At 46.7% G+C, this 27299-nt stretch overlaps 2 protein-coding genes across 2 annotated transcripts in view; one reads left to right on the top strand and one right to left on the bottom strand.

Annotated features, from left to right (window-relative positions):
• Positions 1-863: 863 nt before the first annotated feature.
• On the bottom strand, positions 864-25482 carry LPO (lactoperoxidase). Its single transcript, XM_032280611.1, has 12 exons — positions 25348-25482; positions 24327-24414; positions 21401-21561; positions 19820-19937; positions 19322-19451; positions 18402-18608; positions 16522-16846; positions 14121-14281; positions 4306-4558; positions 2948-3121; positions 1707-1944; positions 864-1506 (listed from the first exon to the last, which is right to left on the bottom strand). The coding sequence occupies exons 1-12, from the start codon at positions 25421-25423 to the stop codon at positions 1299-1301; spliced, it is 2139 nt and encodes a 712-aa protein (XP_032136502.1). The 5' UTR covers positions 25424-25482; the 3' UTR covers positions 864-1298.
• Positions 20131-27299, top strand: part of MKS1 (MKS transition zone complex subunit 1) — a 42655-nt gene continuing 35486 nt past the window's right edge. The window contains 1 exon segment of the mRNA XM_032280610.1: positions 20131-20295. Within this exon segment, the coding sequence (XP_032136501.1) occupies positions 20192-20295 (104 nt within the window). The 5' untranslated portion in view covers positions 20131-20191.

Raw genomic sequence — 27299 nt, 5'->3', positions numbered from 1 at the left:
CAGTGTTCCCTGGATCTTGAACCCTGCATCTGACTGGCAGACTCCCTCTCTCTGCCCTTCCTTCTTCTCACATATGGGGAGGGGGCCGGAAGCAGTGTAGGATGGTGGGGTCTAATGTATTCATGGAGCCCCCGGGTAATGCTAGGACCTCACCATGGTAAGCAGCAGCATAAATACTGCTTGTCCTCATTTCCGTGATGAGGAGAGGGCTGCTTAGAGGGGTGAAGGGACTCATCCGAGGCCTGGAAGGAGTGGGTGGCAGTGCCAGGCTGCAGTTGAGGTCATCTGGCTCCTGGGCTCTTCCCACAGGATGACTGAGCGTCCCCCACTCCCACCCCACCAGTTGGGGGATCTGCAGGCCCTGACTGGGCTAATCTTTCCCAAGGGGTCAGTTTAAAAGAAGAACATATGAATATGTGTTGGGTAGAAGCTCAAGGAATGTTCTGGAAGTGTCCCTTCAGAGGCATCACAGGATCCAAGAACCACCCTAGAGTAAGAGGGCTTTTCTCCAAAGGGCCACTGGAAGGGATATCAGCTTCAGCCATGGGGAACCCACACTTGGTTTTCCTTCCTGTTTTATCCCTTGGACTGCCACCTACTCTCCCACTGCACGTCCTCTCTCTTGCTACTCCACAGCCAGTGCTTTTTTTCCCCAGGAACCCCTGCCCCTCCCCTTTCTTTGAGAACTCTTAGAAATCCCACCATACCATCCCCTCTCACCCTGAGACCCATGCACGCAGCATCCCAGTGGTAAGCCATATATGGCCTGTTAACGTCTAGTTACTTATTTGGCAGTGATTCCAAGGCCTGCTTTTGGAGGGAACAGTGTCACTACTAGCATCTTTATTCAGTCATCAGATGTGTTTGAGCACTTCTAATGTGCTGTGCATCGTGCTAGGTGCCACGGGGGACCCTCGGAGGCAGGCTGAAGTCCTGGCTCAGGGAGCTCACAATCTAGTTCAGAGTACAGGAGGAAAGATAAAGGTCAAGGGCCAAGACTTGTTGAGGGAAGAGGACAAGTAACATTCAGCAAGCTGGACCAGAAGGGCATCTCAGAGGGGCACCGACAGAAACGAGAAGCCGCAGGAACTGAGTGTAAGAGCTGGGAGGGCTGAGGCAGCCACCCTGGGGCCTGAGCAAGCTGTTCACCTGGGAGTATAGAGAGGCCCCGCTGCAAAGAAGGGCTGGGACTGGGGTGTGGGGCTCTAAGGGACCAGGTCATTGAACTTGCTTGAAATGGCATTGTGGACCAAAGGTAACTTTCCTATGCAACACAGGAGGTCTTGGAACCTAGGCCCCTAATTCTTCACGGAGGCCCAGGGTGACAGGTCCAGCTTGTCAATGGCTGAGCAATCCACAAAGTCACTGGGGTAGCTGTTGGCCCGGAATGGGTCCCGTGGGACCTTGGTGATGCGGGTGTTGTCACAGACAAGGCGTGAGAAGGATATTTTCCGTAGAGAGTCCTTCTGTTTCTCTGTGAAGACCCCAGGGTTTTCCCACCAGAACCTGAAGAGACAGAAGTAGAGTCACTCCACACTGCCTGGCCACCGGCCCCTCCCCACTCTGTCACAGGGGAAGGAAAGAGGTCACAGGGACCATGAAGAGCCGCACTCGCTCTGAGGTCTGGAGTCAGAGTTCATGCAGGATGGCCCACCCCTCTCGGAGAAGGGCCCTACCCTCGCCTCCCTGGCTGAGGGTGCACTTGCCTGTCTCCGTCGCGGATCTGCTGGAACTGCTTGCCCAGGAGGCAGGCCAGGAGGGGCCCCACCCGACCCCTTTCCACCAGTGGCTCAGCAATGGCCCCTATCCAGATGTCAACGTTGTTAGGGGTCCCGTAGAGATCCAGTAACTTCTTGGTCAGTATCTTGTTCTTCAGCACACTGTTAAACTCCTCTAGTGTCTGCGGCTGCGAGAGGTCACAGAAGGCTCTCCAGGAATTGTACCCTAGGGTGGAGAGGCTGAGGCTGTCTCATCCCAGGGACTTCCTGTTCACAGCCCTCTTCGGGGACCTGTCCACTCCAGCTCTATCAGCTCTAAAAAGTCTGGGCTTACAGCCTTTGGGATGAGGAAGGAGGCAATCCATTGTTTCTTAGGTGCACTTTAATCTTGAGGGGCTAGTGAGTTAAGTACCATGTAATCACTAAGTAATCATGTAAGTTATGCAGTAATTGCTATGAATCCAGGCACTCTTCTAAGCACTATACAAATATGTAACTGAAGAACAGAAATGTTAAGTAATTTGCCCAAAGTCCTGTAACTAGTAAATGGCATAGGTGGGATTTGAACTAAGGCAGTCTGGTTCTTTATTAAATTGCCTTTCACTGGGACCAAAGAAAGGTCAAACAGTCATTGGTTTCTCTCTATTCTTTTCTTAATGTTTTCAGGGCTTTGAACTGTTTTTAAAGTTAGTCGTTGATCTGTTTTTCATTTAAGAAATGCCAAGATAGTACCAGATAGGTGCTCTTTTCTCAGCATTAGGGGAAATGAAAGATTCTGTTTCATAGATCAACAAAGTGGGTTTTAAAAATGGCCTGGGGCTGGACATGGCGGCTTACACCTGTAATCCCAGTGCTTTGAGAGGTCAAGGTGGGAGACTGCTTGAGGCCAGGAGTTCAAGACCAGCCTGGGCAAGACTATGCCTATAACAACAACAACAAAAAGCTGGGCATGGTGGCACACCTGTAGTCCCACATACTTGGTAGGCTTAAGCAGGAGGATTACTTGAGGCCAGGAGTTTGAGGCTGTTATGAGCTGTGATCACACCACTGAACTCTAGCCTGGGCAACAGAACAATATCCTCTTAAAAAAACAAAACAAAACAAAAAACAAACAAAAAACTGGCCTGACTTCTGTTTCAGATCCTGAGGTTTACAGAAGAGAGTCTCCAGGAGCTCTAGAAAGTTAGCTAGAATTTCCCCAGTTCAGGCCAGACTTCAGGCCCACTCACCGGGCTGCCCGTGGTCCCGGCAACGCTGCGTGTTGATGGCAGCCAGGTCAAAGCCGTGGATCCTGTGAGTTGGCTGGAAAAGCTTGTTGCGCAGCTCTCCAGTCATCATCTTATTCTGTTTCATCAACTTGGATTTCTTGGCCAGCAGGCCCCGCACCAGAGGATCAATTCCACCTGCCAAGGGAGACCCAGAAACCATGCTTAGGATGGGGGTAGGGTGGGGACATCATCCATGGCTTGCCTCTGCCTCCACTGGACATTTTCTGTTGGCTGAATGTGGATCAGCTGGACATCCCAGGCTGGAAGGAGGGAGAGAAGAGCACAGTGTAGCCTGAAGAGTGTGCTCAGGGAGACAGGGGTGTCCGGATTGTCTGCTCTGGGGGTGGGCAGAAAGGGGCATTCATGGGATGATGACATGAATATAAACATCAAGATATATTTTTTGTCCAGGCATGGTAGCTCAGGCCTGTAATCCTAACACTTTGGGAGGCCGAGGCGGGAAGATTGCTTGAGCCCAGGACTTTGGGACCAGCCTGGGCAACATGGCAAAACCCCACCTCTAAAAAAAAGGCAAAAAAATTAGCTGGATGTGGGGGTGTGTGCCTTGTAGTCCCAGCTACTCAGGAGGCTGAGGTAGAAGGATCACATGAGCCCATGAGGTTGAGGCTGTAGTGAGCTGAGATTATGCTATTGCACTCCAGCCTGTGTGACAGAGTGAGACCCTGTCTCAAAAAAAAAAAAAAAAAAAAAAAGGGCATTTTTAAAGCTCTATGGAGTCAGCCTCTTCTTCCATATGTTCTGCTGAGGAACATTGTGTAATGCGAAGAGGTTGCATAAATCTCAGGGAAACGGCCTTGACTAGTTAGGCTTTAAGTAAAGTTAATTTCAACACACCGTAACCTAGAGATAAAAGAAAGTGGGCTCCAACCTCTGGCACCTCTATGAGGTGGAAAACTCTAGAGGAATCAAAAAAGAGCAATTTATTTACCAAACTCATGAACTCTTTCTATAGGAGTCAGAGAAGCCTAGGGCAGGGAAAGGAGGTAGGGAAATCCCAGTCACCTTGAAAGCCAAGAGGAAAGAAATAATAACTAATATTTACTGATCACCTCTGGTGTGTCAGGATCCATTGTAGGGTGCTCCATACATATATCTCATTTAATTTTTTGGATAGCCTTGTAAAATGGGTACTATTATTGTCTCCATTTTATAAATAAGGAAACTGAGGCTCAGTGAGGTAAATTTACTTGCCCATGGTCACATAAAAGTGCTTGGAATCTGACTTCCAAGCCAGGTTTCCCTACAATAGGCTGCAGAGTGGGAGACCCAGGTCACAGCACTTCCCTGAAAGGACATACCATCTTTGACCATCCTCCAAGTGTTGAAGAAGAGGGTGTGGAGGGGGAGTTCTGGTTCTGGGCCCCATGGCTGATAATTCTCATCCAGGCGGAACACAGTAGAGGGGATCTCCAAGTGGCCAAAGCGGAAGGCAAAGGTGAAGACATTGGAAATTGTGGGATCCACAGATTCATTGTAGCCTTGATATGGGGGTATCCACTTCTGCATGTGGTCACCTAGCACAATAGGTAGGTAGTCCCTAAAGGTGATAATCTGGAGGGAGAAACAAGTTATGAGGTTAGGGTGTAAGAAGGTTTAAATCCCTGCAGAGGGAAGCTATGAAAGAGCTGCAGCCAAGAGTGATGAGCTGTTGAAAATCAAGGATAGCAAATGGATAGCATATGTGCCCAGTTCCCATTCCTATGACTGTAGCAGACATTGCTAATCAATCATGACATTCTTTCTGCTGATCTCTTACAATTTGTCTCAACATAGACTCTACTAACCAGCCGTTTGAATTTGGCATATGGAATGTACTCTGTCATCTTTGCGCTGTTTACAACCTTGATGCTAAAGTGACAGTTTTTGTGAGTCACTTTAATGTAACAATGTCAGGGCAAGAGGGATGATAAACCGCAAGAATGATTCAGGGGCAACCAAGGAAAGTTCATCCAATCTCCAGTTCTGAAAGAAATACGGCAGAATGGAAAGATGGGTTTCTGGTTTCCTTTTACATAGAAACAAATGTACTAACACAAATTAAAAAATTTTCAGAAAAGAAAAATGCTTCCACATAACATAGTAATTATATTAATTTTTATTCTTTCTAGTCCTTTTTGTCTATATGATACCCACTTTTACATAGTGATAACCCTGCAGAATGCACACCTGTGCATTCTGCTTTTTTGCTTAACGTTTTCTGCATTTCTATCTAGCTTTCACAGTGAAGCTCTGTGTCTCTTTGCCCTCAACCCAGTGGCATAAGGAGCTCAGGTGCAGTGGTTCCTGTTCCCCGAGAAGGTTGCTCAGCAACAGCAGGCAGCCAGGGAAGTACTTTCCTGACTTGCAGACAGCACCAGCAGGGACTGAGTGGGAAGCCCCCAAACACCAGAAGAGTGAAGGAGACCAGAATAACATTGCAAGGCTCAGGAAAGTAAGCCTTGGTGGAACTAAAGCCCACAAAAGTAGTCCAGAACCTACATGCTAAACCTAAACAAGGTAACTATGTGCTAAAATAGAAGTGCTTTTTTTTTTTTTTTTTTTTTTTTTTTGACAGGGTCTCACTTTGTCACCCAGCCTGGAGTGCAGTGGTACCATCTCGGCTCACTGTAGTCTTGATCTCCTGGATTCAAGTGATCTTCTTGCCTCAGCACCCCCAAAGTAGCTGAGACTACAGGTGCACGCCACCAAGCCCAGCTAATTTTTGTATTTTTAGTAGAAACGGGGTTTCACCATGTTAGCCAGGCTGGTCTTGAACTCCTGACCTCAGGTGATCCACCTGCCTTGGCCTCCCAAAGTGCTGAAATTACAGGTGTGAGCCACCATGCCTGGCCTAAAATAGAAAATTTAAATGGGATCAAGTGTCTCCTAATATAGTATCCAAAATGTCTAAGATACAACTGAAAATCACTCATAATACCAAGAACCAGAAATGCCACGTTTTGAGTAAAAAAGACAACCAACTGATGCCAAGGCTGACACGAATCAGATGCTATAATTATCTGATAAAAATTTGAAAAGCAGCCATTATAAAAATGCTTCAATAATCAATTACAGATTTTCCTGAAACAAATACAATATCACAGCAAATAAGTAGAAATTATAAAAAAGAAACAAATCAAAATTACAGAACTGAAAATACACTAACTGAAATTTTTAAAAAGCTTGAATAGACTCAATAATAGAGTGGGAATGACAGAGGATAGAATTGGAGCCAGATCAAGATAATTTACTCCATCTGAATGACAGAAAGAAAATAGACTTTAAAAATTGCTCAAACAAACTGGAGCCTCTGGGTTCTGTGAGACCATAACAAAAGATCTGGCATTCATATCAATGGAGTCGGAGAAAGGGGGTGAAACTGAAAAAGCATTTGAAGGAATAATGCTTGAAAATTTCTCAAAATTGGTGAGAGGCACACATTTACAGATTCAAGAAGATGAATGAATCCCAAACAGGATAAACATAGAGACATTCACTCCAAGACATATCATAATTAAATTTCTGAAAACTAAACATAAAGTATTGAAAATAGTCAAAGAGAAATGACACATTACCTGTAAAGAAACACCAATTTAAATAATGGTAAAGGGCTGGGTGTGGTGGCTCATGCCTGCAATCCCAGCACTTTGGGAGGCCTAGGTGGACAGATCACCTGAGGTCAGGAGTTTGAGACCAGCCTGGCCAACATGGCGGAACTCCATTTTTACTAAAAATACAAAAAAAAAAAAAAAATAGCCAAGTGTGGTGGTGCACATCTGTAGTCCCAGCTACTTGACAGGCTGAGGCAAGAGAATTGCTTGAGCCCAGGAGGTGGAGGTTGCAGTGAGCTGAGATCACACCACTGCACTACAGCCTGGGCGACAGAGCAAGACTCCATCTCAAAAACAAAACAAAACAAAACAGAACAGAACAAAAACCAAATAACAGTGAAGCTCTTATCTGAAACCATGGAAGCCAGAGGAGGTGACACCACATTTTTCATGTGCTGAAAGAACTGTCAACCCTGAATCCAGTAGCTGGTGAAATGATTCTTCAGGAATAGAGGGGAAATAAAGACATTCTCACACAAAGGAATACTCAGAGAATTTGCTGCACAGAGATCTATCCTTAAACAGTGGCTAAAGCAAATCCTCTAAACACAAAGAACAATAACAGAAGAAGGATAGAAACTTCAGAAAGGAAAGAAGAACAATGTAATCGGTAAAACTAGAAGTAAACATCCATTCTTTTCCATCTCATGAGTTTTTAAAATTCTATTTCATGGTTGAAGCACTATCTGATGTGGTGTAAAATGTATGTAGAAGAAATACTTCAGACAATTATGTTTCAAAAGTGGGAAAGTGAAGAAACCAAATGGAAATAAGTTTTCACTTGAAGTGTAAAGCACTGACTTCAGTAGGTTGTGATATGTCATAACTCAATATCTATATTTCTCTATATCTCTATCTCAATCTTAACTTCTATATCTAGCTATCTATCCTGAGAACAACCACTAAGAAAACTATACAAAGCAATATGTGATCAAATGGACCTCTAAAAATGTTCAATTAACCCACAGGAAGGCAAGATAAACAATAACAATAGAGAAATAAGAAACAGAAGGAACAAACAGAAAACAAATAATAAAATGAGAGGTATGGGAGATTTAATCTCTAACATGTCAATAATTACTCTAAAGATAATTTAAAAGTAGTAATTACTAAAGGTCAGAGATTGGCAGAGTATATTTCTTTTCCTTTTTTTTTTTTTAAGTGACCCAGTCATATGCTGTCTAAAAGAAACTCACTTCAAACATAATGACATAGGCAGGTTGAAATTGATGGAATAAGAAAGATCATGGAGACATCAGTTTTTAAAGGCAGGGGTGACTATATTAATATCAGATAAAGTCGATTTCCGAGGATAAAAGTGGACATTACATAGTGATAAAAGGATCTACCCACCAAGAAGATGAAGCAATCCTAAATGATATGGATCAAACAACAGAACTTTAAAAATTTAAAATACACGAAGCAAAATCTGATAAGACTGGAAGAAGAAATAGGCAATTCTCATTTGTAGCTGAGGATTTCAACACCTGACCCAGTAAGTGGGAGAACTACTAGACAGAAAATTAGCTGGAGTGCGGAAGTAAATGGCACCATCAACCAAAAGATTCAGCTGACATTTACAAAGCATTGCATTCAACAACAGCAGAATACACATTCTTTTTAAGAACTCAGAAAATTGGGCCGGGCGGTGGCTCAAGCCTGTAATCCCAGCACTTTGGGAGGCCGAGGCGGGTGGATCACGAGGTCAAGAGATCGAGACCATCCTAGTCAACATGGTGAAACCCCGTCTCTACTAAAAATATAAAAAATCAGCTGGGCATGGTGGTGCATGCCTGTAATCCCAGCTACTCAGGAGGTTGAGGCAGGGGAATTGCCTGAACCCAGGAGGCGGAGGTTGCGGTGAGCCGAGATCGTGCCATTGCACTCCAGCCTGGGTAACAAGAGCGAAACTCCGTCTCAAAAAAAAAAAAGAACTCAGAAAATTCAGCAAGATAGTCCACAGCAGGGTTATCAAACAAATTTTAACAAATTTAAAATAATTGAAATCATACTATAGTATCTGATCATGATGGAATCAAACTAGAAATCAATAACAGGAAGGCAACAGGAAAATCTACAAACACTTGGAAATTCAATACCACACTTCTAAAGTATACATAGGTTAAAGATGAAGTCGGAAAGGAAATTTTAAAAATACATATTGAATGAAAATGAAAACACAATATCAAAATTTGCGGGAGGTGGTCAACTCAGTGCTAAAACGGAAATTTATAGCACTAAATACATTAGAAATTAGGAAAGATTGCAAATCAGTCATCTAAGTTTCTACTTCAAGAAACTAAAAAAAGAAGAGCAAAATAAATCCAAAGCAAGCAGAATAAGGATAAAAAATCGTATGATCCCATCAACTGATGCAGAAAAACCATTTGACAAAGTTCAACACCAATTCATGATAAAAACTCTAAATACTAGGAATGGAGCTTCTTCAACCTCATGAAGGGCAACTACGAAACATTTATAACTCATATTATACTTAATCGTGAAAGATTGAATGCTTTCTCGATTGGGAAGACAAGGATGCCTGCTTTCTCACCACTCACATTTAATATAGTATTGGAAGTTTGAGCCGCTAGGAAGTTCTAGGAATTGCCACCTAATAAGGCAAGAAAAAGAAAGAAAAATAATATAGATTAGAAAAGAAGAAATACAACTGTCTTTATTGACATGTTACATGATGTCCTGTGTAAAAATCCAAGCAATCTATAGCAGAACTCCTAGAACTAATTGAATTCACCAAGGTCACAGGATACAAAATCAACACACAAAGAAATCAATTATATTTTCATACACTGATAAAATAAGTAAAAACTGCAATAAAGCTGTAATACCATTGATAATTCCTCCAAAGAAAATGAAATGCTGAGGTATAAATCTAACAAGACATGTACAGAATCTGTGTGATAAAACTTCAAAATGTTGATTAAAGAAATAAAAAATCTAAAGATTGGGGAGACGTACTGAGTCCATGGATTGGAAAACTCAGCATTGTAAAGATGTCAAGTCTCCCTAAATTTATCTGTAGTTTTAATGCAATTTATATCAAAATTTCAATAAGGTTTTTCAGTAGGCATACACAAACTTATTTAGTAATATGTATGGAGAGGGAAAGATCCTAGAATATCTAAAACAATTTTGAATTATTGAAGAATAAAGTGTGTTAAGGCTTACTGTATAGCTACAGTAATTGAGCACTGTGGTCCTGGTAGAGGAATAGACATACATAGGAAGAGAACAGACAACCCAGAAATAGATCCATGTAAATATGCCCAAATAATTTTTGCCAAAAGAACAAAAGCAATTCAGAGAAACAATAGCCTTTCAATAAGCGGGTGCTGGAGCAATTGGACATTCTGAGGCCAGAAAACATTAAAAAAGCATCTTGACCTAAACCTCACATTTTATGCAAAAATTTACCCAAAATGGATCATAAACTTAAATGTAAAACATAAAACTAAAAAACTTCTAGAAGGAAAAAGCAGGAGAAAGTCTTTGGGACCTAGGACTAGGAGAAAAATTCTGAGACTTGATATCACATGCACAACCCAGGAAAGGGAAATTTGATTAAAAGGACTTCATTAAAATTAAAAGTTTTTACTCTAAAAAGACCTTGTTAAGGAGATGAAAAAAAAAATAAATAAAAACAGCCACTCCAAATTATAGACTGGGAGAAAATCTCTGCAAATCACATATCTGACAAAGGACTTGTGTCTAGAATACATAAAGAACTCTCAAAGCCCAACATTACCAGACAAATAGGCCAATTTGAAAATAGGCAAAATATATGAACAAGTATTTTATTGAAGAGGATACACAGGTGGCAAAGGAGCACAGGAAAAGATGTTCAACATTCCTAGCCATTAGAGAAATGCAAATTAAAACAATGAGATATTACTACACATCTATCAGAAAGGATAAAACAAAAAATGGTGATGACACCATCAGGATGCTAAGAAATTGGATCATGCATACATTGCTGATAGAAATATAAAATGGTACAGCCATTCTAAAAAATAATTTGCAGTTCCTTTTAAAACTAAAAATAGAAGACTCAGAATAGCCAAAGATATCTTAATTAAAAAGAACAAAACTGGAGGAATCACATTACCTGACTTCAGATTATACTACAGAGCTATAGTAGCCAAAACAGCATAGTACTGTCATAGAAACAGACACAAAGACCAATGTAACAGAACAGAGAACCCAGAAACAAATCCACACACCTACAGTGAACTCATTTTCAACAAAGGTGCCAAGAACATATGCTGGGGAAAAGACAGTCTCTTCAATAAATGGTGCTGGGAAAATTGGAAATCCATACGCAGGAGAATAAAACTAGACCCCTGTCTTTTACCCATATATAAAAATCAAATTAAAATGGATTAAAGACAAATCTGAGGCCTCAAACTGTGAGACCACTACAAGAAAACATTGCAAGCTACCCTTCTGACAAGGGATTAATAACCAGAATGTATAAGGATTGGAGCCAGGCACAGTGGCTCACACCTGTAATCCCAGCACTTTGGGAGGCTGAAGCAGGCAGGATCATGAGGTCAGGAGTTCGAGACCAACCTGGCCAATAGGGTGAAACCTTCTCTTCTTAAAATAGAAAAAAAAAAACACCAAAAAAAAAATCAGCTGGGCGTTGTGGAGCATGTCTGTACTCCCAGCTACTTGGGAGGCTGAGGCAGAAGAATAGCTTGAACCCGGGAAGCAGAGGTTGCAGTGAGCCGAGATCGCACCACTCCATTCCAGCCTGGGTGACAGAGTGAGATTCCGTCTCGAAAAAAAAAAAAAAAAAAAAAAACCCTATCAAAAGATAGACAGAAGATTTGAATAGACATTTCTCAAAAAAAGACATACAAATGGGAAACAGGCATATAAAAAGTGCCCAACATCATTGATAATCAGAGAAATGCAAATCCGAACTGTAATGAGATATTAGGTTACCCCAATTACAATGGTTTATATAAAAAAGAAAGGCAATAACAAATGCCGGCAAGAATGTGGAGAAAAGGGAACCCTCGTAAACTGTTGGTGGGAATGTAAATTAGTACAACCACTACGGAGAACAGTTTGGAGATTCCTCAGAAAACTAAACACTGAGCTGCCATATGATCCAGCGATCTCACTACTGGGTATATACCCAAAAGAAATGAAATCAGTATGTCAAAGAGATATCTACGCTCTTATGTTTGTTACAACACTGTTTACAATAGCTAAGGTTTGAAAGCAGCCTAAGTATCCATCAACAGATGAATGGATAAAGAAAATGTGGTACATAGTCACAATGGGGTACTATTCACCATAAAAAAGAATGAGATCCAGTCAACTGCAACAACATGGATGGAAGTGGAGATCATTATGTTACCTGAAATATACCAGGCACAGAAAGACAAACATGGCATGTTCTCACTTATTTGTGGGATCCAAATATCAAAACAATTGAACTCATGGACATAGAAAGTAGAAGGATGGTTACCAGAGGCTGGGAAGGGTAGTGAGGGGCTGTGGATGGGGGAGATGGAGATGGTTAATGGGTACCAAAAAATAGACAGAAGGATGGCACGGTGGCTCATGCCTGTAATCCCAGCACTTTGGGAGCCGAGGTGGGCGGATTACTTGAGATCAGGAGTTCGAGATTAGCTCAGCCAACATGGTGAAATCCCATCTTCACCAAAAATACAAAAATCAGCAGGATGTGGCGGCGGGTGCCTGTAACTCCAGCTACTTAGGAGGCTGAGGCAGGAGAATCGCTTGAGCCCAGGAGGTGGAGGCTGCAGTGAGCCAAGATGGCAGCACTGTACTCCAGCCTGGGCAACAGAGCAAGACTCTATCTCAAACAAACAAAAAACCAAACCGTGCTATTTGATAGCATAGCAGGGTGACTATACTTAATAATAACTTAATTGTACATTTTAAAATAACTTAAGAGTGTAACTGGATTGTTTTGCAACTCAAGGTATAAATGCTTGAGAGGATGGATACCCCATGATGTGCTTACTTCACATTGCATGCCCTCATCAAACCACCTCATCTACCCCAAACATATAGACACTATGTACCCACAACATTAAAAAATAAAAAACAAATTAAAAAACTATAAATGGACTCACCATGTGATCTAGCAATGGCACTCTTAGGCATATATCTCAAAGAAATAAAAATTTATTTTCATGCAGAAACTCATGTTTGAATGTTTATAGTAGCTTGATTCATAATAATCTCAAACTAAAAACTCTCCAAATGCCCTTCAAATGTTGAATGGTTAAACAAACTGTAGTTCGTTCCTACCATGGAATGCTACTCAGCAACAAAAAGGAATGAGCTATTGATATATGCAACAACACGGAGGAACCTTAGAGATATTATGCTTAATGAAAAAAGCACATCTCAGATGGATACAAATTGCATAATCCCATGTATATAACATCTGTGAAATAACATAATTCTAGAGATGGAGAACAGATCAGTGGTTACCAGGGATTAGGAATGTAGGGGTGAGGGTGGATGTGGCTGTGAAGAGGTAGAGAGTTTTGGGGTGACAGTAAAGAGTCTTTATTGCAGTGGTTACTTGAAGCTACATATGTGGTAAAACTGCACAGAGCTATGCAGGCACACACACAGATGATTGCATTTATAACTGGTGAGATCTGAGTAAGCTCTATGGTTTATATCAATGTTAACTTCCTGGTTTTGCCATTGTACCATGGTTATGTAACATTAGCACTGGAGGAGACTGGGTGAGGGATGCGTGTGGGACCTCTTCATACATTTTTCTTGCAATTTTCTATATAATTCTTAGAATCGAATCATCTGCAGGCAGGGAGGCCCCAGAGCCCTGCCCGGGGCCCACCTGGCTGGCACTCTTGGCTCTGCCCTCTGCTTGCTGCTGCGCCTCCAGCGACCTCTTCTGTTCCCACACCTCCATTTCCCCAGACCCCTCTGTTGCCTCTCTCCTGTTGCCTCGTCCTTTGAAACCCCCCTCCTATTGCAGTATATTAGAATCTATAATTGTTTCAAAATAAAATGTTTAAAAAATATGTGCATGGTTAATATCAACACATCAAACTTTGTTAAGTCTCTTCTAGTTAGTTGATCAGCCAATCAACAATATCAGTTGAGTATACCCATGAGATGTGCTTAGATGTAGAGAATTAAAAAGGAAGAGAATCAAATCAAAATAACCCAAATCACTGCTATGTAGCAGACCCAGGAGTGAAGGTGCTGTAGTCCCAGTAACGGCACCCGGGCAGGCACACTGAAGGGACCGGCACACAGTGACTTTCCAACACTCCAAATCCACAGATTCCTTTTGAGACAGAGAAGCTGAAAAAATGAAAGGAGGGAGATTTCAAAGGATGAGACAACAGGAGAGAAGCAGCAGAGAGGCCGGGGGAAATGGAGGTGTGGCAACAGAAGAGGGGGCACAGTTGCGAGCAGAGGGCAGAGCTAGGAGTAGGAGCCACGTGGGCCCAGGCGACGGTGCTCCTGGGTCTCCCTACCTGCACGAAGGCTCCCAGGATCTTCCGGGCTTCCTGGTAGAGCTTCTCTCCACCCCACTGAGGGTTGAGTCTCTTTAGTTCTGTGGCCAGCCGGTTATGCTCGCGGATAAAGAGGGTGTGGGATGTGGCCAGCAGAATATGCTCCGAGGCTCGAGAATCTCCTGAAAGGCCAGAAGGCAGGAAGGTAGATTCCCTCTAACAGCCCCAGGACCCAGTCACCTGCACAAAGAAATGATGGTGCTCCATAGCAGCCCCCGCTTCACCGCCACCCTCAGCAAGCCCCCCTTCCAGTCAGGTAAAGAGGGATGGGGAGGGGGTACTGAATCATAGGTTTGACTCTCAGTTCTGTATACACACTTTTTAGCCGGGTGACCTTGGGCAAGTTACTTAACATTTCTGAGCCTCAGTCCCCTTGTCTATGAAAATGAGAATAAAGCCTATGACAGGACTGTGACGGAGGCTACTGGTGACACACTAGACAGTAACATTTTACTAATTATAACCCAATTGCCTTCTAGGAAGGAGGGCTTCAAATGAATGAGGAGCTTTTTACTTCACAGAGAACTCTGAAGGTTTTAGGAATGCAGGTTTGAGGTGAGGAGCTTGGGTGGGGTTGAGTTCCTCTGGGTAATAAAGGGAGAATAATCTGGAGATGAGGGCCTATAGTGGGAGGGAGAGAGGAGTAAGGATGCGGAGCGGTGAAATGGCCAAAGACCAGTTGTCTCATAAAGGGATAAGGGGACTTCTCCCTGTGTCCTCTAATCTTTAGGAAAGTCTGTCTGTCTATCTATCTGTCTATCTATCTATCTATCTATCTATCTATCTATCTATCTATCTATCTAGACAGAGTCTTGCTCTGTTGCCCAGGCTGAAGTGCAGTGGCGCCATCTTGGCTAAGTGCAGCCTCAACCTCCTGGGATCAAGTGATCCTCCTGCTTCAGCCTCCAGAGTAGCTGGGACTGCAGGCATGTGCCATCATGTTTTAAAATATTTTGTAGAGACAGGGGTCTTGCTATGTTGCCCAGGCTGGTCTTGAACTTGTGGCCTCAATCCTCCCACCTAAGCCTTCCAAAGGGCTGGGATTACAGGTGCGAGTCACTGCACCAGGCCAGGAAAGTCTATTTAAAATTGCAAATTATTGGTGTGAGTGCATATTTTTATGAAAAACAAAAACCCCTCAGTTTTGTGTCTGGATTGATGTGGAGCATATGTGAACACAAAATCCCAAAGATCTATAAAGATATCTTGGCCTATGAGCTGGCCTTCTGCAACATCAGGGTGGCTGGGGGTTTGTTCCGAGAGAGGGTGTTTAAGGGTGAGATGGCCTCCAGAAGCCACAGACAGAGAGGACCAGGAGGGCAGCTGGAATAAACAGAACCGGCAGGGCTTTGGTTGTGCCCGCATGGAGTGGGGGTTTGTGCTCAGGTTATAAAAAGCTTTAAAAATATACATTCCTCTTCATCAAGAACTTCCCCTTCTGGAAAATTACCTTAACAAATATATTAAAAATGAGAACAAAGATTTATCAGTGAGGATGTTCATTACCTAAACAACAGTAACAAAACACAGAAAAACTGGAAATAACTAAACGCTCCCAACTAGGGCTGAGAAGATAAACGATGGTAACATATGTCATGAAATACCAGGTAACCATTGAAAAGCATGTCGCAGAAGAACAGTTAACGGCATGGAGTGGATGCATTGAAGCCTTCAGGTTTTGGAGCATTCTCTAAAGCAACGTAGAACTGTATCTGTGACAGAAAAAATACTGGAAAATAAGCATTAAAATGTTAACGATGGGTCAGGCATGGTGGCTCACGCCTGTAATCCCAGCACTTTGGGAGCTGAGGTGGGCAGATCAAGAGGTCAGGAGTTTCAGACCAGCCTGTCCAACATGGTGAAACCCTGTCTCTACTAAAAATACAAAAATTAGCTGGGCGTGGTGGCACGTGCCTGTAATCCCAGCTACTCGAGAGGCTGAGGCAGGAGAATTGCTTGAACCTGGGAGGAGGAGATTGTAGTGAGCAGGAGAATTGCTTGAACCTGGGAGGAGGAGATTGTAGTGAGACGAGATCACTGCACTCCAGCCCAGGCAGCTGAGCCAAACTCCATCTCCAAAAAAAAAAAAAAAAGTTAGCAGTGATTATTCGTGGGTGGTGGGATTGTGTGAATTTTCTTTTTATTTTTTTTTTTTGTTACTTTTCTGATTTTGTTTTACAGTGAACACATGTTCTTGGATTCTTTATTCATCTGGGCCCTTCTGCTAGTCTTGGACCAGTGCCAGGGACAGCAGTGGCTCCGTGTGCATTTTTTCAGAAAGATGATGAGAAGGGGGCAGTGGTAAAGCTTCCCTGGATAATTCCCTTGTTCTTGGGATCTTCCATTCCCAGGCTAGACTCACCTGCCAGGAAGCAGGGTACACGGGCGGTGGTGTTGATGAACTCGCAGGGGCTTGGCTTCTTGCTGTCATAGGGCAGGTAGGACAGGCCGTGGTCTGAGACCTCCTGGTTGATAGCCATGAGGCCCAGGGGGCTGCTGAGGTTGCGGAGGCGGCTGGCCAGGCTTGGCTCCGGGCTGTACACAAAGCTGGCATCCAGGAAGGAGGTCAGAGCGTTGATCTGTTCTCGGGCCAGGGACTTGTAGGGTGGAGTGGGGCAGACGAAGCCGGCTCGGAAGAAAGGCATGCATTTCCCTTGAGTCTCCACTTTGGGGTCATTGGGTGGGAACTGCAGAGAGATTGGGCATAGGTGACTGGGGAGGGGTGGAACAGCTGGGCCCTGGCAACCTCTCCCTATGGCAAATCTGGATGCAAAGATGCTGATGGCGCCTTCCTGGGACCCTAGTACTAGACACTGATCCCAGACACTTCTTGCTGACATTACACACCCTGGGCTCATAATATCCTGAAGTTCATTATATCCTGCTGTGTAAAATTGCTGAGGGTAATCATTCAGTCCTCACAGCGAGGGATCCAAATTTTTGGTGGGGAGGGAGTCCTGAGCTCCCTGGACAGGAAAGCAGGACACGAGATGAGAACAGGTTTGTTAATAATTACTACTAACAACAGCTGCCATGCATTTATTTTGGACTTACCATGTGCCAGGAATTATGCATACTTTAACTCGCCTCAGTCCTCAAAAAAAAAAAAAACCAAAAAAAAAACCGGAAGGTGGACAGTTGGGTTCCATTTTATGGATGAGGAAACTGAGGCTCAGAAAAGTTAGGCAAGTTGCCTAAGAACTTACAAACTGGAAGGCAAAGATGTAGGGTTCAGATCACTGGCTTCATGCCACAGCTTACGTTCTCTACATCACAGCACATAGCCGCAATCTATTCTTTGAGTGAATAAATGACTAACTGTAATACCCATGAATAAGAAGAAAAGATGCATTGCTGCAAGCTTCTCTCCCTTCCTGATAGAAATTCCCACAAGTCCCTGCTGCTCTCTTGAATTCATCCAGGTTTCAGGTCCTTCTGAGAGGCGCTGAAGTCATCCTCCACAATGACGTACAGCAGCGTAAACTTTATCATGTATAAAACGAATCTCTGGGGATCTTGGTAAAAATGTAGAATCTATTTCCTAACATCTTGGGTGAGACTTGAGGTTTTGCATTTTTTTCTTTTTTAAGATGGAGTCTCGCTCTGTCGCCCAGGATGGAGTGCAGCGGCACGATCTCGGCTCACTGCAACCTCAGGCTCCCAGGTTCAAGTGATTCTCCTGCCTCAGCCTCCTGAGTAGCTGGGATTACAGGTGCACGTCACCATGCCTGGCTAACTTTTGTATTTTTAGTAGACGTGGGGTTTCACCATGTTGGCCAGGCTGGTCTCAAACTCTTGACCTCAGGTGATCTGTCCACCTCGGCCTCCAAAGTGCTGGGATTATAGGCCTGAGCCACTGCACCCAGCCAAGATTTCCCATTTCTAATAAGCTCTCAGGTGTTACCCATGCTGCCGGGTCTGGGATGTAGACAGCCTTCTCCAGTGTTCCCATTCTGCTGTCAATAGTTTACTTGTCCAGTCCCCACACTGGCCCTTTGTTCTTGAGAGCAGGAGCAGTGTCCTGTTCACTTTGGAATCCCCGGTGCTTAGCTCACTGCCTGGCATGGAGTGGTCAATGTCTATTTATTGAATAAACAGATGAGTGAATGAATGGACGCATGTGGCATGGGAATCAGTATCCAAGATCTATGCAGAGATCCTAGCCAATGAGCTGGGAATGTCTGCTACAAGAGGGTGGGCAAGGGGCTGGCTAGTCATAGACACCCAGCGGCAGAGTCCTACCATGATGGGGAAGCAGTTGTCTCCCTGGATACAGCACTCATCACACTGGGCTTTGGAGTACTCGCTACTCCCCAGCTCGGTGTCAGGGGCAAAGTCCAGGTCGTGATCCACAATCTGACCCCACTGCATGAAGAGCAGGGACCTGTTTTGGTCCAGAACGTCCTCCTCATTCAGATAGCCAACAATCTTGTTAGAGACCTCCCGGGCCTACAGATGGAGAGAGAAGGGGAGGGCAGATTAGAGGAAAAAGTGCTTTGAGAATTCAGATGCAACTACAGCTTATTAACGACCTACCTACCATGTTACAAGCACATTTAATCCCTACAAGGAGCTTGTGAGGTGGATGGCATTAGCCTATTCTGTAGGGAGGGAGATTGAATCCCAGAGTGGTGAAGGCAGTTCTCCAAGTCCTGCAGCTATAAAGGGATAGGGAGGGATTGAACCCAGATCTGTATGACTTCATGACTTGCAAGCGCCCTTTCCACTATGACAGGGAAAACAAAGACAGGCTGCCTCTGAAGTGTGAGCTACGGAGGCGCCAGGTGTCCGGGAATAGGAGAGGGGCTCTGGGTAGGGCTGCCAGCTCCGTTGAGGCCAACAAAGAAGACCTCCAGGCAAACAACAGCTGATGCACTCCAGGGGCGGGGGCTGGGGTAAGCGCGAGCAGGACAGGGCAGGGAGGCCATCTGCCCAGGAGACCCCAGGGTATCTGGCCTGCGGCGGCCGGGACGTGACCACCACGTGCCGGTCTCCGGGCTCCGAGCTCTGCTGCCCTCTAGCGGCAGGTGGGGCCAGCGCAGCTCTCCATCGCGCACCCCAGCCGCCCCCACTGATTTCTCTCCTCCTCTCCCGGCGTGTGAGGGGAGGACATCCCGTCCCCGCTGGCTCCCATCCTTCGCCCGCGCCCGGCCCGCCCTCACCAGCGGGAGAGGGAAGCCGTTGCGCGTCTTCCCTGGCGTCCAGCCGAAGGGCAAGGAGAGCCCGTCCTCGTACTCCGCGGGCAGCCAGCGCGCCAGCGCCCTGTTAGCCGCGCCCAGCGCGGGCTTCCTCCTGCAACAGGCCGGATCCGCGCTGAGCCTCGGCAGGCCGGCTCCGGGGCTCCAAAGCCCAGGACCCCAAGGGGGAAGGAGCCTCTGCCCGAGGGGAAGGGGACGCGGAGAAGGGGGCCTCTCAAATGTGGGGTCTCTGAACGGCGCCCACCCCCTGAGGGCGCGCGGCCCCCCTCCCCGGGGAAAGGCGCGGCTTCCAGGGACGCGCGGTGGGCTCGCGGGAGAGGGCTGGAAACGCACGGCCTTGAGAAGGTGGGAACGCCAGCCCAGGCGGGCAAGGCAGTGGCAGATCTGCCTGGAGTGCCCAGGGCAAAGGCCCTGGCGGGGCGGGCGGCTGGAAGGGTCGGCCCCACACCCAAGCCCCGCCACCTGTTGTTGCAGTCTCCCGTAATGGTGCGGTAAGGGCTGCACAGGTCGCATCTCACCACGGGAGCAGGGGCACCACAGCCCACCTCCTGAGACAGCGAAGTCAGGTCCAGACTGGGACCTGAAACAGAAGGGACCCCAAAGGGACTGAGTTCTTTCTCCATCCACAGGCACCGGCGGGAGGCAGGAAATGGAGACCAGGGGTGAACTTGCATGTTCTGGAATATCTTCCCTTCCAAGTAAGCGTTTCTCAAGTGGCTTCTCAATGAATCTGACAACTCATTAAGGTCATACATTTTATTCCTATTTTACAGGGAAGAAAATGAGCCCACGGTGTTCAAGAGACTTGCCCAAGGCCACAGAGAGTAACTGGGAATGTCCCCAGAATTGCTAGCAATTCCTGGTGTACCAGGTCAAGATTCATTTGAATTGACAAGGCTTTCTTTTAGAATGGAAATCCCCTGGAAGGTTAAGCATATGTGAGTATGAGTTAGTGTGATAAGACTGCTTTCTTCTAAAGCTTCGTTTACATCTAAAGGACCGAGCAAGCAGGGACACAACTAGGAAAGGTGTTGGGAAGGGCCAGGTGATTTTTCAGTGAAAGGCGGGGGTTGTGGGAGGAGTGACAGAGTAGGGGGCCTTTAGGCATCAGAGGGTTCAGTGTGGGCCCAGAGTGGAGAGAGATGCCCACTTCTGAACGCATACCCGAATCCACCCTGCTGTCTGCAAGGGCAGGGAGGTGAGGGGATCTGGCTCATGGGGGCTTCTTCGGGGGGCCATGTCTGGAAGGTGGTGGGTTTTCAGCTCCCAGAACCTTTTGGATTTCAGAGGTCAACGTGCTTCCTACTTCTCCTTACCTCGTCCCAGTTTCCTTCTTTTGGAGCTTTGGAATTTGCCCAACTCCTAGGCCAGGTATCCCTCCTCACTTGATGTTTTCCCAGGGAGAACCTACAGCCTCTTCCTCCTGTCAGGACCAAACCCCTTCCTCATGACCCTCTGTGGGCTGTGGCATTTGGTTGGGGGTGAGGGTGGAGGGGATGGAGGAGGTCATGACCAAGCCATCAGTTAAGTTCATTGTTTTAGCTCCATCTTACCCAGAACAAGAGGAAAATCTTATCTCCTGTGACATCCCAGTAAATCCCCCTGATGCAGGTGGCTTAAATGTCCCTTCTACTAGAGGAAGTGGTGACACTGTGGTTTAGGACAAGGAACCCATGTTTATTGATTTTAGCACTTCCTTTGGGCAGAGGCCTCACAGATGGTGTGATACAAAGAGCACCAATGTCCCCTTACATGGAGGGGGGATTGGATACAATGGATTGGATTGGATTGGGGATTGAATCACATGGATACAATGTGATCTTGCTGGGTCTCAGTTCCTTCCTCTGCAAAAAGAGCATTGCCCTAGGTGTGCTCTAAGCCCGTCCTTGCTCTGCCAGTCTTGTCTACGGGTCTAGGAAGGGAGAGACAGTGTTCCTCTGAGTAGTTAGCTCTTGACAGGGAGTGCAGATTTGGGTGGCCTCTGCTCTCTCTTATGGGGAGATGACTCCTTCCTGCCACAGAGGGCTGGTGGGTTTTCGGTACCTGTGACATTGGTCAAGGGCGCCTTCTGCCTCAGTCTCTTTAAAGATTCCTCCCACACCTGTCCGTTGCGGATGGCTGTGCGGGTCCGGCCTTTGGCATGCTTGAGGTACTCTGAGAGCTGTCGGCTGGTGGGAGTCTCAGAGCTCATGGCGGTCTTCAGCCTACAGTGGAGAGAGATGGGCGATCATGGCCTGCACCCTGTAGGAAGGGAGCTGGCGGCCACTGGAGGGGTGGGAGGGGGTGTGTGCACAACATGGCCTTGTTACCCAGGCTGCTGCACTGTCCCATATGGTAGCCACTAACCACATGTGGCTATTTCAATGGAAATTTATTAAAATTAAAAATTCAGTTCCTCGGCAGCACTAGGTACATCTGAAGTGCTGAAAGCCAGATGCGGTTAGTGATTACCACGTTGGACAGTGCAGATATAGAACGTTTCATCATCCTAGGGAATTATCTTGGACCATGCTGGCCTAAAGTGGGCTTGGAGCTGGACAGACCCCAGAGTGGATCTGGGTTCCACCAGGATTGGTTTAATTATATGGACCTCTGAGTGACCTTCCCCTCATTGATGAACTGGGAATCATAATTTTCTTCCATCAGAGACTTAGGTATGGACTTTGGGGCAGACTGACTGGGATTGACTCCTGACTGCCACCTTCTAGTTGTGTGCCTTTGAGGCAAATTATTTAAGCTCTTTTGTACTCAGTTTCCTTATTGTTATAATGTAGGTAATGATAGTAACCTTAGGTTGAGCAATGCTGTTTCATCATTTCTGACCTCAAGCACAGCTGTTTTCTACAGTTCGATTCAGTACTTCCTAGGATTTTTGGGAGGAATGAATGTAGGGCCCCCAGAGCTGCATCTGCACAGAGCACACACGTGAATGTGTGAGTGTCACCGTTACCATCAGCCGGGTCCCAGAGGGGCTGCTACAAGGTATTTTAGAGTCCCCCTCACCCCATGAACAAAGGCAGGCAGACCGCTGGGCCTCCCTGGGCTTAGCCGGTAAGGTCCCACACAAGGTTCCAGATGTTCTTTCCTTTCCTGCCCTGGCCTGGGCTCTGCCTGCTTCCCCTGCCTGAACACAGATTCACCAGGGACTCGCCTCCTGCTCTGCCCTGGGGCTGGGCTCTGTTGGGGGCAGGCAGGTCTTGGAAGGACCTCTTTGTCATCTCCATAGTCTCCACCCCGGTCCTAGCCGTCATCCTCTCCCATCTATATGGCTCTTACTTGCACTCCTGTCCCTACCCATTCATTCTCCACAAGGCTGCTGGAGTGATCTTTTTAGCATAAATATCAGACCATGCCACCACTGATTCAAGTTCTCCGATGGCTCACCCTGGGGCGACCCACCTCTCTGCCCTCACCTTATCGAGATCCTCTGCTGGCATTGGCTATTTCCTATGCATCCCGTGGTCTTTCCTGCCTCAGACACCACGACATTGCAGTGCCTGCAATGCGACCCCCATGCCCTCTGCCTGGGTGGCTCCTTCCCATTCTCCAACAGGCTTCTGGGATCCCTGTGCCTAGAGTGGTGTCCCTTGCCTTGTTTATTTCCTTTGTTGTCCTGATCATAAAGTGTGAGTCAATGGACTGTATGTATACTTGGGTAATAGAATATTTAAATGTGACTCGTTATGTCTCTGTGAGGCCCCCAAGTCCAAGAACTAACTAACCAGCAGGGGGGCACCTCCACATTTCAAAGCAGGGCACTGGTTGGCCTGTGCAGGACTTGCAAAGGAGGCGTATGAACACCGGCTTTGTGGCTTTTATGCTGTCCCCATCTTGAGGCTATAAAGGGATTGAATTTGAGGAGCGAGAGGGGATTTTCCTTTGGAGACATTTGCAGAAATACTGGGCATTTCCCTCCTACCACCATGCGGCTCTCCCCCTTAATTCTAGGGAGAAAGGTCTTAGAAGGAGGGCTTGACTGTGTGTCCTGGAGTCCTGGCTGGGGTTTGACACCTGCCTGAAGAGCCTGACTGAAAGCAGCTGTGGCCGGCCAGTGTCCTGCAGCACAGAGAGAGGGGCAGGGCAGCCCCAGCACGGAACCTGGAACCTGCGTGGTCTCAACAGAAGGGTGAAGCTGCTAGTCTTCGGGAGGCTGCTTAAAAGGGACAGGGTGGGGAAGGGTGAAGGAGCGGGCCAATGCTCCCAGGGCTGGAGCTGGGACTCCTCCCCTCACTGCCACAGGTGCATCAGCTACAGGCTCAGTCCAGTAACTGTGTTGGGCATCTGCTTCTGAGCCACTGGAGCGGCCTGGCTGGGGGTGCCCGGGAATGCCACAGGTGTGTGCAGCACCTCCCAACCACCTGCAAGCCTGCAGCCATGTCTGACTGATGTGGGCGGACGAGGGTTCTGCTCCCTTGCCCCAAGATGGGGCAGGCTCTGAGGAGCAGCTTCTGCTCCAGACTAGACCTGAAGCCACATTATTTATGCAACTTCCCCTTTACTTCTCTGGCTCTCCAGCTTCTTCACTCCATCAAAGCTTCCCCGTGAGCATTCCCCCAGTACATCACCTGCACCTGAATGCAGGGTTCAGATTCGACTTCTGGTGGACCTGGCCTGGATCAGTCAGTATCAGTTGGATGAATGAAGAACTTTTATTGAGAGGCTTTCTGGGACTCTGGAATGCATGGCACAAGGAAACAGTGGGTCACGTGGAAGAAAGCCCTTCTAGGGTTAGATGAGATGTCCTCTTCCAGGAGACGTATAGGCTGAGGACTTTAGGAATTGTGGGCTATTGCTTGTACTTGTCATGTACTTGGAGGGCTGGGAGGATGGAAGGGCAAGTTTTATCATTGTTTGGCTCATCTGCTCATTGGGGCCGGCCTACATGTGTTTGTCTTGAATAGGAAGCCTGTGAAGGTGTGTGTGTGTGTGTGTGTGTGTGTGTGTGTGTGTGTGTGTGTGTGTGACGTACCTGGTTCGGGAGTCCAGGAAGGCTTTGTTGACTTGGACCTTGGCCTGACTCACAGCATCGGAGATGGCAGAGATTCTGGGGGTCTGCACTTGGGCTTGGAGCGGGGAGCAGGAAGCAGGGTGTCAGACACCACTCATTTGAGATGTCTTCTGCTTCTGTCTCCCTCTTTCTCAGCCATTACCTCCACCCCTCAAATCTGGTCAGGCAGGAGATCAAGATTAGGAACGTTTCATAAGAGTCCTTAAGGGGAAAAAGCACAGAATGGGAAGAATACTCTTGGATCTTCAGTGAGATGTCAAAATTGCTCTTTGAGCTCTCACTAGAATGCCCAGAGGGGGGATGAAGAAGGAGTGTGGCAACTCAGGGTGGCTAGGGCTACTGTGCTGTGGGGATATTTCTGGTTCCGGGTGAGATGGCCTCATGGACTATCTCAAGTTCATCAAAGAGGACCCACTGATCACCAGAACCCTTGCGTAGAGAAGGGATGGCCTGAGAGTAATGGTGGGATTCCCTGTTCCCTCTTGTATTGGGGTCTGGGGCATGGAGGACAGGATCTGTTTCCTCAACAAGGAGAGTGTAGTGGGCTAAATAATGACCCTCCCAAAATTCACATCTGCATTGGAACCTCAAAATGTGACCTTATTTGGAAGTAGGGTCTTTGTAGGTGTAATTAATTAAAATGAGGTCATACTGCCTTAGCATGGGCCTTCAATCCAATGAATGGTGGTTTTATGAGAAGAGAGGACACACACAAAAAAAGACATGTGAAGACTGAGGCAGAGATCAGAGTGTTGCACTACAAGCCAGGGAACACCAGGAATACCCAGGCCACCAGAAGCTCGAAGAAGAAAGGAACATTATTCCCTAGAGCCTTCAGAGGAAGTGCAGCCCTGCCAGCACCTGGATTTTGGACTTCTGGCCTCCTGGACTGTGAGAGAATACATTTCTGTTGTCTTAGGCCACCCAGTCAGTGGTGCTTTGTGACAGCAGCCCCAGAAAACCCACAAAGGGAGACACTCACCTCTTGTGACAGATGTTGCAGCCTGAAGTAAGACCAGGGAAGCCAGGAGGGCTGGGAGATGAAGAAGGACCCTCATCACTGAAACACGATGCAGGATCACACTGTGAGCTTCTCTAGAGCCCAAGTGGGAGGGTTTGAATCACAGAAAGCAGAGAAAGCCCAAGGAACGCCAGACACCCTAACGCTGGAACAGGGAAGGAGAAACCACATTACTGAATGAAGCATCTACCATACGCACAGGCCTGTGCTAGGTACTGGGAGAGATAGAAAGAGGAGAAGCAGTGGTGGGAGGGAAAGAACTCTGGCTTCAGGATCTAAGGCCCTGAGTTATCATTCTGCATTTGCTCCCAATAGCTCTGTGACCTTGGGCAGGTAACTTAACATCTCTGGGCTCCTGGCTTGCTATGGGAGGAGGTGGGACCAAGTGATCCAGAATATCCACTTTTGCCCTGACAGCCTGCGGTCCTGAGATGCTGTACTTGTCTTGTCACAGGTGTGAGAAACGCTGTTACCAAGCCTGGAGCCTGCCTTTGAGTTCTCCTCCCTCCTTCCCTCCAGGATGCATTGCTCCCTGCAAGCCAGTTTCCTCTGGCCCAGCCCCAGGGGAGAGTGCCTGAGAGGCAGACACTCGGTGCCTCCCTTCGGAAACCTGGCAGGGCCTTCTCCTTCCCTCAGAGTGCCAACTTGATGGCAATGGTGAAAGAAAGTTGTGACAAAGCTCAGAGCTCCTCTGAGCCCACAACTGTGCCCCAGGCTGCCTGGAAAGATTCCAGCTCTTGGATTAACCCCTTCGTCATGAGCTTTAACTCTGAACGCTAGTCTTTCGACTGAAATTTGTGCAGCTTTGTTTTCTGATGGGGGTCTTCATCGGGCTTAGTGGAGCAGACCCCGTATATCTTCGGAGGAGATCCTGGCTCCAGCCCGGGGAGGCAGCGTGCAGATGGAATGATTGTGTGTTTAGACCGGGTTCCTCAGCTTTCACAAAAACGCATGGGTTCTCCCTGCAGCGGGGCATTCACTGGAGGAATCCGGAACAATGCCAGGGAGAGCAGCCTCAGGTTCAGGTTGCCCCCCAGTCATGTCTCCCCAAGTCTCAGCTCCCAGAGAGAAATCGTTGTTCTGGAGCTTTGCCTGGCAGACCTCCCCTCCTGTCTTGCAGATCCTCTCCAAATCATCTCCCCTTGCAATAGGCCAGACCAGGAGAGCTCTGTATGTGGATCAGGTCTTCAGCCTCCTTCACCCCCGCCTGCCTCCAATTTTTCCCTCTGCCCTTTTGTAGTCCCCCTACTAATTTGTATCTTGTGGAATGTACTTTTTGTAAGCTAACTCTAGAGAAAAGGCAAGGCATGAATAAATACCGCTGTTACTTTCCCCTTCCTCAAGATTAGTTCTCAGACACCTCGACCTCTCAGTGGGCTCTTGTCCTTATACTTGCATGACCCCAAGGAGGAAAAGATTCTGTGGTCTCCCATCCCTCTGTTACTGTTTTTTGCAGCTTCAGGGGACCTACTTCAGGGTTCATTGAGTTAGCAGAAATCTGCCCTTCAGACAAACAGAGACGATGGTTTTGGAGGAAAAACTATCATTGACCTTAAAAAACAAATTGTGATTAAAAAAAAAAAAAAAAAAAAACATGGCTGGGTATGGTGGCTCGTGCCTATAATCCCAGCACTTTGGGAGGCTGAGACGGGTGGATCACTGGAGGTCAGGGGTCTGAGACCAGCATAGCCAACATGGTAAAACCCTGTCTCTACTAAAAATACAAAAATTAGCCAGGTGTGGTGGCATACACCTGCAATTCCAGCTACTTAGGAGGCTGAGGCAGGAGAATCGCTTGAACCTGGGAGGTGGAGGTTGCAGTGAGCCAAGACTGTGCCACTGCACTCCAGCCTGGGCAACAGAGTGGAACTCCACCTCAAAAAACAAAACAACCCACATAGCATAATATTTAG

The sequence above is a fragment of the Sapajus apella genome, unplaced genomic scaffold (genome assembly GCF_009761245.1).
Source record: "Sapajus apella isolate SASKATOON/1434 unplaced genomic scaffold, GSC_monkey_1.0 scaffold12, whole genome shotgun sequence".
Classification (NCBI taxonomy): Eukaryota; Metazoa; Chordata; class Mammalia; order Primates; family Cebidae; genus Sapajus; species Sapajus apella.
The sequence above is the reverse complement of the archived record's forward strand: the minus strand, read 5'-3'. Positions and strand labels throughout refer to the sequence as shown.